We start from the raw sequence: 15,277 nt of genomic DNA, 5'->3' as shown, positions 1-15,277 counted from the left end.
CTGGGCATTGACATGTTTTCTTTGCTGCTGTGTTGAAACAGTAAACACGTTGTAGCATGGACCAAAGTAATTCTATTCAGTCAGATGTAGGCTGAGAAAACTAGTAGCCAATGAGCCAAAGTCTGTTCAGAAATTGAATAAGGCTAATTAGACCGCTGTAGCCTATGTCTTTATGTCTCATGTTCATGTTCCAAAGTAATCTGATGGGCAAACTGAAGTGAACTGAATGAGTAGGCTAATTTAACCTTCCGGTCTAAGATGACAGATTTACACATTCCCTGGATGGCATTTTCATCAGATTGCCTCAAAACCTTATGCTAGCCTTCCCATAAAGCATTTGAACACAACCAATTCATTGTGATACTTTCGTTGAATTTTGAGTGATTTATTCAACTTAGTCACGCACGCACGCACACACACACACATACACACACACATACACACAATTAATGTTGTCATGTTGCCATTTGTGCATGTGTACCACCAAAATTCGCACACACATGCATCCACACACACATAAACATTTTACAGCTATAATCAAACCATATGTTCTAAAGCAACGGGCATCGAATTAATAAAGAGCAAGGCTAATTATGAGCCATTCAATCACGAGCTAATTTCCTAATTAACCTCTTGTGTCTTGTGTAATTGTCTTGTAATATGGCTGCTTCATTCTGAGCAAAACAAAATCATGTAGACTAGGCCTACTTACACTCATACCTATCCAAATAACATGAAAGTGGTATCTGGCTAGTTGGAGGCGGCATATGAAACACCTTCCGCCGAATATCCTTCAATAACTACATTTCCCAAAGAGCATTGCGCCGTGCCCAAGAATCCATGGAAAACCTATTGCGCCTGCGTATCCAGACGTGGCAACGGCATCATGGCCTCTTGGAACCGCCACGGGAGTCGAATGAGAGAGGCGAAAATGTTCATGTTGGTGTTGCTGGTGAGTCAAATAAACCTCGCTTGTGTGTAAACCGCCATGGGGGGGGGGTTCTGTCCCATCCTCGCACATGGCGAAGGTTGTTTGTGTCCGTTAAAGAATTCAGGAGAAAAACCAAAATCTCTTCTCCCCGCGTCTCACAGATAGCCTGTCCGTGCAGGGGGTAAAGTTGACAGCCCTGGACTGAACTTGGTGCTCACTAGCTGGTAACGGTGCGGGGGGGGTATGCGGTTGTTGTTGTGGTGGTTGTTGTTGTTGTTGCTTAGGTAACGTTAAGATTACCGGATTCAAAGGTAGGTTATATGTAGCAAAGTAAACTGTCCACACAGAGCGGTGTGTGGTAAAACGGTCGCCCCTGTACACGGGGTTCCTCCCCGGTGTGGGAGTCGTACCTTGGGAATACCTATCACCTTGAAGCCTGGGGAAATGTATTGCCATTCTGACAAAGTATAGATTTAGATTAGAATATAAAGATTTATGTTAGTTTAATATGTAGTAAAATGAAGTGTTACCAGCACTTCTCTAACCCATATTCTGCAAGTGACAACAATTTCCTACCATTGAGTTAGTTTATAGTGCCTAACCAGTTTAGTTTCGACAGTCACATGAAATAGAAGGATAACGTGCTTCTTCCAAAGGGCGCTTCTGTCATACACACAACAAATGTACAGTGGCTAGCTCACACCCACCAGAAAGTGGCCAAAACGTTTGTGAAAGTCATACACTTTTGAACTTTCAGTTCCCTTTGCAAACTCGGAAGACTGAACAGATGAGTTTCCGCGATTAAGAGTCATGCTGTATTAATAATAACATACCAGACCTGATGAGAGGACTTTTTTCTCTTCTCTCTAGCTTAGCCTACACTCTCATGTTTGAAAGGTTTTCCTGTTGTTAGTTTCATTCATGCAGTAGCTCATCTTGAAATTGCTTCAGTCCAAAACCCATGAGTTTCTATTGCAGTGAACGGTAGTTAAATAACTATGTAGGTCTATGGTTAATATTCTAAACACAAGGTCCATCGTATGTAGCTACTCCTGGAGCTTTCAACTGTATCCATCAGCCTTTCTCCCAAGAAGAGGACTTTTTGTTCCCATTCTAGTGTAGAAGAGCAATTAAAAAAGGGATTTTCATAGCGATGACCATGCATTTAAAGTTATGACATACACTCAGTTGCCAATTTATTAGATACGTTTAGCAGAAGGCAAGGCGAGGCAGTTTTATTTGTAGAGCACATTTCAGCAACAGGGTAATTCAAAGTGCTTTACACGAAATCAGTTAAACAGATAAAACACAAGTACAAACAGTTAAAAATCATAAGCATTAAAAACTAATAAAACACTTGAATAGACAGTTAAAAAATAGACACATAAAACACAAGAATAAAAGTTACAGTGCAGCATAAGAAAGAAATGAGCATTAATTTAAAGAAAGGCAGCATCAAAAAGAAAGGTCTTCAGCCTTGATTTAAAAGAACTGAGAGTAGCAGCGGATCTGCAGGTTTCTGGGAGTTTATTCCAGATATGAGGAGCATAGAAACTGAAAGCTGCTTCACCCTGTTTAGTTCTGACTCTGGGGACAGAAAGTAGACCTGTCCCAGACCACCTGAGAGGTCTGGGGGGGTCATAGTGTAGTAGCAGATCAGAAATGTATTTTGGACCTAAACCGTTAAGTGATTTATAAACTAGCAAGAGTACTTTGAAATCAATTCTTTGAGACACAGGAAGCCAGTGTAAAGACTTCAGAACTGGAGTGATGTGATCCAGTCTCTTGGACTTAGTGAGGACTGGAGCAGCAGCGTTTTGAATCAGCTGCAGCTGTCTGATTGATTTTTTTAGGGAGACCTGTAAAGACCCCGTTACAGTAGTCAAGTCTACTGAATATGAAAGCATGGACAAGTTTTTCCAAATCCTGTTGACTCATAAGTCCTTTAACCCTTGATATATTCTTAAAGCAGAAAGGCAGTCTAATGCAACAGTCCTGCAAGACATCCTACCTTTGTGTAGCTAGGTGTATCTAATAAACTGGCAACTGAGTATAAAAGCAGACTGCTTCCTGCTCTGCTTCCTGTTGCATGGCAGACTTTGCAAACAAGGGTGGATTTTGGGTGTGTACAGTGCACTCTGTAACAGAAACACCACTTGATAGTTTGGCAATGTGCCTCAGGTCATTGGCCCTGAAATTAAATTGTGACTATGAGGTAAAAATTCAGCTGTGTTGTACACAACAGATGTACAGTGTAGGATTTGAGCCCTTTTACCCACAGTACCCCAATTTTAAGGGACCAAAATTACTTGGATAAAATAAGAAAAGTCATCCTATTAATATTTGGTATTTAATCCTTTTCAGTCAAACACAAGATTTGTAACAATTAGTTGATTAATTAAGAGTAGATTAGACTATCCAAAAAAGACACAATTGTTAATTTAATTTCTAAGCAAAACAATGCCCAATGGTAGCTTCTGTCTTGATGTGAGGATTTGCTGTTTTATTTCATTTTAGGATTTTTTGATGCACTATTTCACTAATTTAGACACTTTATAGATGATCGGGAATGGAAAATAATTATTAGTTGCAGCCTTTGTGTGTGTGTGTGTGTGTGTGTGTGTCTGTGTGTGTGTGTGTCTGTGTGTCTGTGTGTCTGTTGGGTGATTCCACAAGGGAAGGGATTAACCGCTGCAGCACTTTGTTAGAGGGCAGCTTTCAGGGTGGTAGAGGCCTGCCTGTCAAAACAATTTAATCAAACTTTCTCCACAGAAACACAAAAATTAATAATGTATTTACTTACCCATGGCTGCTAAACTCAAAACTTGTCCCCCTGTTTTTTTTGTGAAAGAATAATCAATATGTGTGAGTGACCCTACCTAGTTTTGAGAGACATTTTGTGTACAGATTCACAGAATGAACACAGTTAGCAGCCATCGGGGGAGGGGCTTATATGGATTTTCCCCCATAAAAGATTTTACCTCCTGATCCCTGCTTATCTGAAAGATACAGTTTAGTTTTTGGTTTATTTTCATTATTGATTAATGTTTTGATTTTTTTATCTTAATAATCAAATGACCAGTTTGCCCAACCAGTCCAAAATCAAAAAATTATTATCAATTTCAAATAATACAGAACAGAAAAAAGGAGCTAATTCTTTTGGGATAAATGACAAATGAAAAATCAGCAATCAGAATGATTGACAATTAATCTTTTCAGCTCTAATGAATAAAATCAGCCTAGCTTAGCTTTATTAAATGTCAATGTTATTAATAATACATAATCCTAGGTCTAGTTCTAAAAAGGTGTCAATATTAACAAAGAAATTAGATCACGTCAAACAGCTGATCCACCTGCTTCTTACAGTACATCAATCCAAAACCACTGGTTGAAAACCAGAACTTGGTAATATGGACAAATACAAAATATGAACTATTGCTTTTACAGTAGGTGTGGGTGTGGGGGTGGGTGGGTGTGGGGGTGTCAGTAAACCGGAACAGCGTTCCATTTGCCCCAGACTGATCAACTGGGAACAGTTGGCATTCCTGATGATTACAGTGAGGGGGAAAAAAGTATTTGATCCCCTGCTGATTTTGTACATTTGCCTACTGACAAAAAATGATCAGTCTATAATTTTAATGGTAGATTTATTTGAACAGTGAGAGAAAGAATAACAACAACAAAAATCCAGAAACGTTTTATGTACAAAATGTTATGAATTGATTTGTATTTTAATGAGGTAAATATGTATTTGACCCGTCTGCAAAACATGACTTAGTACTTGGTGGCAAAACCCTTGTTGGCAATCCCAGAGGTCAGACGGTTCTTGTAGTCGGCCACCAGGTTTGCACACATCTCAGGAGGGATTTTGTCCCACTACTCTTTGCAGAGCTTCTCCAAGTCTTTAAAGTTTCAAGGCTGACGTTTGGTAACTCGAACCTTCAGCTCCCGCCACAGATTTTCTATGGGATTAAGGTCTGGAGACTGGCTAGGCCTCTCCAGGACCTTAATGTGCTTCTTTTTGAGCCACTCCTTTGTTGCCTTGGCCGTGTGTTTTGGGTCATTGTCATGCTGGATTACCCATCCACGACCCATTTTCAATTCCCTGGCTGAGGGAAGGAGGTTCTCACCCAAGATTTGACGGTACATAGCCCCGTCCAATGTCCCTTTGATGCCGTGAAGTTGTCCTGTTGCCTTAGCATAATGTCGCCTTTGCATAATGTTTCCACCTCCATGTCTGAAGGTGGGGATGGTGTTCTTGGGGTCATAGGTCATTCCTCCTCCTCCAAACACGGCGAGTTAAGTTGATGCCAAAGAACTCCATTTTGGTCTCATCTAACCACATCACTTTCACCCAGTTGTCCTCTGAATCATTCAGATGTTCATTAGTAAACTTTAGAGAGGCATGTGAATGTGCTATCTTGAGCAGGGGGAGCTTGCGGGCGCTGCAGGATCTCAGTCCTTAACGGCGTAGTGTGTTACCAATAGCTTTCTTGGTGACTATGGTCCCAGCTGCCTTGAGGTCATTGACAAGATCCTCTCGTGTAGTTTGGGCTGATTCCTCATTGTTCTCATGATCATTGCAACCCCACGAGGTGAGATCTTGCATTGGGCCCAGGCCCAGGGAGATTGACAGTTCTTTTGTGTTTCTTCCATTTGCAAATAATTGCACCAACTGTTGTCACCTTTTCACCAAGCTGCTCGACAAAGGTCTTGTAGTCCATTCTAGACTTGTGTAGGTCTACAATCTTGTCCCTGACATCCTTGGAGAGTTCTTTGGCCATGGTGGAAAGTTTGGAATATGACTGACTGCTTCTGTGGACAGGTGTCTTTCTATACGGGAAACAAAATGAGATTAGGAGCACTCCTTTTAAGAGTGTGCTCCTAATCTCAGCTCGTTGTCTGTATAAAAGACACCTGGGAGCCAGAAATCTTTCTGATTGAGAGGGAGTCAAATACTTATTTCCCTCATTAAAATGCAAATCAATTTACAACATTTTGTACATGCGTTTTTCTGGATGTTGTTGTTGTTGTTATTCTGACTCTTACTGTTCAAATAAATCTACCATTAAAATTATAGACTGATAGTTTCTTTGTCAGTGGGCAAATGTACAAGATCAGCAGGGGATCAAATACTTTTTTCCCTCACTGCATAGTCTCAAAAGTTGATCTTGTGCATACTTTAGGGTTTAACAATCCTTTTGTAATTTTTTATTTAAGAAGAAAAAAAAAGTCCAAGTTCTCAAATGTTAAATGCTAGCATGCAGCTGTGCCATGGTCCATAACGAGAAAATAATGATTTAAACCAGATATCTGATTGACAAGTAAGTAAACAAGACTATTTTTATGACTAGACATTCAGACCCAGTTGGCTCGGTACCAAAAAGGGTTGGTAATGTTACCAGGCCTCTCCTCTCCTCTGACTTCCATCGCTGATGGCTGAAATGTGATAGTTACTAAAGCTGCTAATTGATTGCTCCTCTGCTCATTTGAGCGCTAAAAAGCCTCTCAATCAGCGCTCTGTGTGTTATCGGATGCTGCGTAGCTTCCTTTTACAATGAGTCAGTCCACACACACACACACACACACACACCAGCACACACAAAATAACAATACCGAAAATAACAAATTTTGCTGGACGATAAATTGACTCAGAAATGATTGCGATAAACGATAATGTTGTTGTGGTCTCTCAGTCTCTGTGAACAAAGAATCCACTGAAATAAAAACCAAACACAACCAAAATCAATAATTAAAATGGAAATTAAAAACCACACACCATCAAAACAATAAGTAAAATGGAAATTAAAAACCACACACCATCAAAACAATAAGTAAAATGGATGTAAACAAAATTGCAATTAAAAAAATATTCAACATTAAGCTCAGACGTGGAGCGCCAAAGAGATGAAGCAGGTGCCAGGCCAAATTCAAAAAGCTGTTTTAAAATAATTCCTCCAACCTAAAGCTTTGTTTAAATAAAGCAAAAGTGAATTGCAGTCTGTCCACAGCAGGGTGAGCTCCGAGAGAGAGAGAGAGAGAGGAGAGAGAGAGAGAGAAGAGAGAGCCCCCATTTGTCAAAATGCCGGCTGTTCAACGATACTAAAGGGCAGCATCTCTTTAGCAATGAAGTGAACTACGCTGTCTGTGAGTGCACGCCATTTTGCACCGTCCTGTTTGGACTTTGTTTGTCGACTACATGCACCCGTGATCGTGTACTGTCGGGTAGACGGCGACTGCCCATCTGTTGTACTTTTTTCCCCAACTCGGAAAACTGCACCGGATGATTGTGTTTTAGGTGCATATGCATGTTTATCGTGTTGCCGTTTTTAGTTGCTACTGTTTTACAACAAATGCGACGTACCGGCTCGCTCAGGTTAAGTGGTTCACCACGGTCATTCGGTTTGAATCCAAAGTGCTCCCACACTGCAGCTGTTGCTTTTTGGCTTTGAAACCCATTCCATATTTTTATTTTTTATTTTTTTAAATTCCTTTAACTCTCAACTAGCGTTTTCTCCTCACGCGGCTATTTTGCTGCACTCTGTGGTAGGCTACCCCAGGAGTCCCGCCTCCCCACACAGAGACCAGGCTGGCAAGTGACTAGAGGGCTCACTCCTCGTTACGCTGAGAGAGAGACAAACACTGGTGTGAATTCTGCTGATTCACCACTGCCCCTAGAACTGGATGCCATTTTTTAAAGTGACACCAGATGGAGGGTGTGGGCTCGTAGGCAGGGGCTAGGCACCTGGTGCTTAGTAAGTGTCACATGTTTTACAGCAACGTGACGGGACATACCTTTTATGGCAGATAAGAAAGGTTGATGGATGTATAAAGCATTAATGGATTTCCTCAAAGTATTGAGTCTGAGTTTGTCCTGCACTGAGTCGTGTGTTCACAAAATGTGTGACCACGTGAGTGGTCACCGTGTGGTATGATCAATGATTTCAGGTAGATTTCATTTATGAGAATGGCTTTTCGTTTGAGATGTCACACTTGGTACTTGCCAGGTGACGTTTAAGAGGCGTCTCTAGTTTTAGTTTTCATTGTCCAGCGGGAAACTTGAGACTGTAAATTCTTTGGTTGGGGTGGGATCCTGTGTAACGGTTTTGGTGTTGCGAGAAAAGACGCACATCAATTTGGGCTTGGTAACTTTTAATGGGCATTTTTGACTTAATATAGCCCAAAAAGTCGAAAAAATATTCAATGCATCAATCAACGGAGAACAATCCTTAGTTACAACTAGGCCTGCACAATTAATCGTTAAAAAATTGCGATCACGATTCACCCTGTTTGTGATTTGATTTTTAAATACTACTACTACTTACATCTGTGAGTTTTAAACATAGACTGTTTTAAATATGTTTTAAAGCGCTGCAAATACACTGGAAGTTGTTTTCTATCACCTCCTTCACGATGACATCACAACTTTGATTGGTAGTGAATCAACGCGTGGTCTGTCATGGCTCTTGGGCAAGTTACGGTGTGATTTCATGACTATATAATCCCTTTATCAGTCGGCATCATCGCCAGATTGTACTGTGAAAGTGAGTTGGGGGATTGGAGGCAAGAAACTTCATCCAGAGTGCACCATTTGTGTTTTTGGTCATAAAAAGGCAACAATGAGCTTTTTCCTTGATTCCATAGAAACTGACTTTCATTACCATCACTGAAGTAAAAGACTGAATCCAAGAATTTGCTCATTTTTTGTTCTACTGAATCCATTTGATTCTTTCCCTTCACTCCATGTTTATCCATTGAGCAGGTTTAATGAATTACAAGATCTTTAATTGGAACACAGTATACAGTAAGGCCCCAGAGCTGCAACCCATAAATATAATTGAATGGGAGGTTTTGAAATGTCTATAATTATCATTAGTACTGTAGGGGTTGTTATTTTTGTATTTTACTTTTTACACTGTCTTAAACTTGGGAGAGAGAATAAAAAAATGCACGTTTTTCAAAAGATTTTATTGAGGAAAAAGTTTAAAAATCCAATGAACTATTGAGAGATACTAGATTAAGTGTTTGATAAAGACTGCTGTGAGCTCAAAACAAGAGTCGTGTTCTGTAGTTTATCATCACTTGCTCACATGCAAACTGCGAAAATAAATTGGATTTCCATCACAACTTTCTTTTTTTTATCATCATTTAATTGTGGTTACTTCTGTCCTTTGAATCATTTGAATGCGCTCTAAATACTCTGAATAGGCCTGCCATTTAAGATGCTTTGTGGGGAAACATTCTAGTTCTTTCTATTATTGTACGCTTGAAGGAGGATGACACAACATCCTAATATGGCACAAGTGTTGTCTTTTCCTGGTTTTAAAGGCTGCATTACAGTAGAGTGATGTCATTTCCTTAACCTACCAGACAGTTCTATTATTTGCCTTTACCCAATTAGTCATTATATCCAAATTACTGATGATTATTTATCACAAATCTCATTGTGTAAATAATTTGTGAAAGCACCAAGTGTCAACACCACAATATTGTTGCGCTATCAATCTTTAGGTATTTGGTCAAAAATATTGTGATATTTGATTTTCTCCATATCGCCCAGCCCTACTTCTAAGAGATTGTGACAAGAGAAGTTTCTCTTTTAATCTCTCTCAAGAGAGGGTTTGTGTAGAGACAGCATTTTACAACAATGTAATGGCTCTTTTCAAACAGATCTTTATATAAAACGAAATACTCCCTTGATGAAATTCTTTCATAAGGATGACTAAGGGAACAAAGCCCAACACAAGTGTCTTTCTATTAAGACCACATTATTTAAATAGCCAATGCACCTGCGCCCATCTTTGCACCCATGGGTGTGCTGTTCTTACAGGAAGGTGTGTTCAGGTGAATTCTTAGCGTATTGCTATCTTGACGCAGCAGACAGTGATTGTGCTATCGACTAACAAAAAACGGGTCTAAAGTCAGCATTTCATTGTTATTTTAACAGTGCATTAGTAAAATGTGCCTAGGGTTATGCACAGCATGCACACACAACGCTTGTTAGTCATACACAGGGATGGGCAGCAGCGCACACACATACAAAAGATTACAATTACAAATATTACGGTGCAAATCCGCCATCATAATAGCAATGCGCCAAGGTACAAACGTGCCAAAGGGAATGGGAGATGACACTGATTGGTTTATTGCATGTTAAACCCGAAACTCACCTTTGAATTAATGAGGACACTAAGTACAACCGTTTTGAACCATGTGCCCGGCGCACGGACCCTTTTTTTCCGTCAAACTAGAAAAAGTGGATTTGGCGCCTCACACTTCACATCATGTGCTGAAATCATTAAAATAGGGCCCTAAATGTCTCAACTTGTTCTGACCAACATACTCCCAAATTAAGACCATAGAAAATCTGTATTTGTTTGGGCCAGAAGGACAATCATAAATGTTTCACCATTTATGGAAAGAGCGAGCAATTAAGTAAGAATCCGGTTCAATTTTAGTTCTGGACGACCATCAGGCAACACATTTCCTATCTTTCTTGAATAAGCAAGACAGCCTGCCATCTCTTCTCATCTCTTCCTAATCTTGCTCCCCACTCTAATAATTACAGAATGCCCTTCTATGCTGTTGAGTGTCACCTTAGACCTTAGAAAGCCTATTAAATCTCCAGGAAAAAGAAGAGGAAGAAGAAGAAAAAAAAAATACATATTTGTAATTTTTTTCTTTCTTTTTAAATACTAATGTGCAAAATGTATTAGCTTAAGAATCCCATCAGACTTACTTTAGAAATGCACCGAGTTGGAGATAAAAAGTTGAAAAAGAGCCTGACAGATGCTTGTTTTCATTCCAGGTGATATCACTCATCAGGCAGGATCCTCTCAGCGAGCAGGCAATGTTCGGTGTCTAATTTAGTTTTCCGTAAGTGGAAAGGAATAGACTTTTAATGAATGGTGATGAAACTGAGACTATTAGAATGCATGGAATAACCTGCATATGGCTTGAGTGTAATCAGTCTTTTTTTCTGTCTTTGAATAAAGTGCAAGTCTATCAAAATGGGCTTTGTTTTCCCATATTAAGTGTTTTATACCATTAGCCCAACTACCAGTGTTTGGAAAGTCAAAGAACTAATGAACTGACTAATGAAGCAGATGTACCCACCTGTTACTTTGAAGCCACATTTAGTCCAGTTTTACTGGAAGTAACAGCCTATCTTGTTTTTATAGAAAAGTTATCTTGTAATTTCCTGAACTTACCAGACTGTTCTAGCTGTTCTATTAATTACCTTTACCCACTCAGTCATTAAATCATTTCTGGAGAATATTTATCAAAAACCTGGTTGTATAATTTTTATGATTTTCTCTATATTGCCTGGCCCTAGTTGAAGCTCTCATATAGCTTTCCACTTTACTGTGAATGTCAAACTGTTGATTGGGTGTGTGGTAATTATGAGTCACAGTAAAGAGATTTGGAAGTAGCTCTCAGCCCTTGCTGCCACATTCCCGTTTTGATTCCGAGTGCTGTGGACTGCTGCAGTGTTATAAGACTAGCTCTGCCTTTCTGCATCAAACTCATTTTACTGATATTAAACGGATAGTGATATATTTATTTCTCGCGTAGCTTGCGACATTTAATTTTCAAACAAGTCTTCAAGTCCAAACCCTGGCTGTGGCCCCTGAAGGTTTATTACAACTGTATAAACAACCGTATACATTTGTCAGGCAGAATTTATAAACAACATACTGAACATTTTTTAACAGAAATGCCGGAAAAAATGTAAAGTTTATTCTGATGGGAGGCTCTAGATCGAAGTTCATAGGGCAAATAGAAACTGGTTAAAGCATGGAGAGTATGAATGTGCAGTTTTAATTGCAATCGGCACGTCTGATTCTTTAAAAAAAATTCTTGTGTACAAGCAAAACCTATTTTTAGTGTCTATGCTGTAAACGGATATGAATGAATGAAGGCTTTATTTCAAACATATAAAAAAAACTAAACGAACAAAACAAAATATTAATTTAACATGTCCGAAGAGGAATATAAAGATGCAAAAGCTTATTTAATCCTACATCCTTTTCCACTACTATGTAATAATCATCATAAATAGCTACATGTTTACATCATAAAGTATTTATATCATATTTAACACCTACTTTACAATTTCATACATATATATTTACACACCACAAAGAAAAGACATTTTACCTATGTATATATTGACCATAAAAAAATAATAATTAAGTAAGTAAACAAATAAAGTACAGAATATTGGATGCCAGCTTTTATTACTACTACCTTTTTCATCACACAAACAATTTTTTGTGTCCGTGTGTGTCCGTGTGTGTGTGTGTCCCCAGGTGTGGCCGGTGCTGGAGGCGGTGAAGGTGTCTCCTCTCATAGAGAAGGTCAGCGACCACAAAGACTTCAAGAAGCTGCTCAGGACGAGAACCAACGTTCTGGTGGTCTACACCAAGACAGGTTAGAGAAGACAGACACCCTCTCATAATTAGTCTTTTTTTTGGATTAGGCTGTGGATTATAACAGAGTAAAGACCTGGTTAAAGCGGATGATATTAACAAAAAAAACAACAACATTTGTCTAGTTGTGTGTTGAAATTTGCTGTCAGTATGGTTATGTTATGCTGCTACATATGGTTTTGATATGTAGCGGCATACATTTCTGGTTGACCATCCATTGTTTCTGTCAAGGGAGGAGGCAGGGACAGCAATCCTGCCAGACCATCATCATAAGGGCTCATGGTTAATCCTTGTTATCACAATGACTCTCAAACCGCTTGTCACTGTGGAGGTTGTTGCAGAGTGCTGTAAATACGAATAACATTGGATGTTGTGTCTAATATTATCACCCATTACGTGCTGGAGTCAAAATCCTAATTTAGAGAACTGAAACTTTAACAAGTAAATGCAATTTTTGTCAGGTGTGGATGAGTAAGTACAGCACAAGCACGTCCCAACAATTCTAACGTTATGGACACAAGCACAAGGGGCCCATTCACATCGCTAGTGTAAGAAAACTTAATAGCCATGCGTTACTGCAGTTCCTTGTCTTTATTTTTACTGTATGTCACAATTTTGCTTTAAATTCTTTTATTCACCCTCTGTAATAAGAAAATGCAATTTGCGTACTTTATGTTACACTTGGCAAATCTGATTTAATAAGTTTAAAACCATTTTCCCACAATATCTTAAGATACATTCAGAATTAATGTTTTGCGCAGCTTTAGCCTGGAGCCTGCTTTAAAGGGATCATCACGGTGGTCTATCTCTGTAATGAACTCGGAATTACTTCCCATAATGAATCTTACATTATAGATTTTGAGAGTAGTCATTAAATAAAAAATAAAACACTTCATGCAGAGTTATAAAGCAGCATTTTCTTCTAACTATTAGGGAACCCGTAATGCACCCCAATAGATTTCAGTTCCATTTTGACTTGCATATTTCTGAGGTGAGGAATGCTCTCAGCAGGTTTGTAGATGGAGCTGCCTGATACTACTAGTTTTTTTATTTAATAAACCCTCCTATGCCTCAATAAGCAGCAGAGGACCCTCAGAACCTTTAGGCCATTGGATAAGGTTTTCCGCATATCAAGGATGGACTCTGTTGCTGGCTGCAGTGTCGCACAGACATTCCTCCCCTAAAGACTCTAATCTTCCCCTCTCCATGCAGGTTTTCTGCCACACTGGCTTAACGTCCTCCTCAGCAACCAATTATCTGACTTTAAGCCACATCTTATATTCATCCCCCCTCTTGAGTTAAGACAGCCTTGCCTTGTTCTTACCCACAAGCCTCTGGCCTTCTGCCGTCAGTCACATTCCCTGTTGAGTTTAGCTCTGGTTGCTCTAGGGCCCATCAAACTTTAACAAGTGAGCTTATTAGAAAATCCGCCAGTATCAGCTCCATACATGGTAATAAACTGACACTGATTTGCCAGATGTTTTTGATACCGACCCGGTGCGAGGCGGGACCCTGGGGAGCTATGTCAGTGGCCCTATATTTAAATATAGCTTTGGCCTGGAGCAGTTAGAGGAATTGTTCTCTTTATGCAAGGTGGGGGGAGTATAAAAATGATGTATTGTGTTACACAGGGACTAGAATTTTACACTTTGTTTACTTTCCTCGCATGGATCTACTTTGCTTGCCATATCTGATGAAAATCAGTAATAGTGCTGTGTGTTGATGGAGCTGGTTAAGTTTATTACACACTAGTTTCTCCTCCTTTCTGCAGAATGCAAACTGCACAGCCATATTTTCCCTGTGACACAGTAAATTGCGTAAGTCTCCTGTGTTCATGAACGCTCCATCTCATCTATGGACGTTCAACAACATTGCTGAGAATAGGTTAGTAAGCAGTGTCACAGCAGGTACAGTACAAAGTATAGTTTGCCAAAACATACATGCTGTGCTTTCTCCGTTTGCTGAAAATTTGGCCTGCTTCAGCAGGGTCTTTGTGCCACCATATAATCTTCACATCCCCTGCTTAGTCACACTATTGTAAGATGTTGAAAGCTGATGTAACTTAAACCCCCTCCGTGAACCCACCCAGTGAAAGGTATTAGAAAACCCTCTCCCATCACCCCTCCATCCCAAACTCAGTGATCTCTTTCTTCGTTACTTGGTCCTTTAGTAAGACACTGAGCTCCACTGTAACTCAATTCTTCTTCACAGGGTCTGACATTACAGTGTCCTCTGTGTCTCGAGGCTCTGGGTTGTCCTCAGCTATTGAACGGTTCTGGTGACAAGGCTGACCATGATTTATTCTCTGTGTCTGTAGCTACATCAGGCGACTCCCACCTGAAACTGCTCTCAGATGTGGCCCAGACAGTAAAGGGCCAAGGGACTATTGCCTGGGTCAACTGTGGGTAAGTAGTAGGAAGATTTATAAAACACAAAAACAAAAACACGTTGTAGGTTGCTTCTGCTTCAATCACACGCATTGACTCCCTGTCTTTTTCCCCGGCATTATGGCCTCCTTTGTACAATTTTCTAATAGCAGTTATAAAGACATGTCAATTTGGTCCTCCCAATAATGTATCTACTGTCATAAATCTTCACAATTTAGGGTTTTTCTACTGAAGGTAAACGGCCTTCTTCCACTGGTTCTTTTGTAAGGGTGCACTTTGACAGTAGGCCACTCACTTCTTAGAGCTATTGAAGTTTTGAGTTTTGTTCTCCCTTTTGTGTACGTAATTAAGGCACTTGCTGTGTGGTGTAGCCCTCTAAGGGTAGAGCCAAAAGATGTTGCTTCATGAGGTTCTTTGTCAGAATTTCTGTATTTTTTTTGGTTTCTGTTATCATTTTGTAATTTTGTTTAAATGTGGTTGTATGCCTCCCATCAAGAGTGCTTTGTGTGTTCCTGATAAGTTGTATC

General features: G+C 39.7%; 1 protein-coding gene across 1 annotated transcript in view; it reads left to right on the top strand.

Annotated features, from left to right (window-relative positions):
- The first annotated feature begins 847 nt into the window (after positions 1–847).
- pdia5 (protein disulfide isomerase family A, member 5) overlaps positions 848–15,277 on the top strand; it is a 53,249-nt gene continuing 38,819 nt past the window's right edge. The window contains exons 1-3 of the mRNA XM_032528879.1: positions 848–952; positions 12,244–12,364; positions 14,681–14,768. Of these exons, the coding sequence (XP_032384770.1) occupies positions 887–952; positions 12,244–12,364; positions 14,681–14,768 (275 nt within the window). The 5' untranslated portion in view covers positions 848–886. The remainder of the gene's footprint in view (positions 953–12,243; positions 12,365–14,680; positions 14,769–15,277) is intronic.

This window comes from Etheostoma spectabile, chromosome 11, assembly GCF_008692095.1.
Source record: "Etheostoma spectabile isolate EspeVRDwgs_2016 chromosome 11, UIUC_Espe_1.0, whole genome shotgun sequence".
NCBI classification, from domain to species: Eukaryota; Metazoa; Chordata; class Actinopteri; order Perciformes; family Percidae; genus Etheostoma; species Etheostoma spectabile.
Note: the sequence above shows the minus strand (reverse complement) of the source record. Positions and strands in the feature narration are given on the sequence as shown.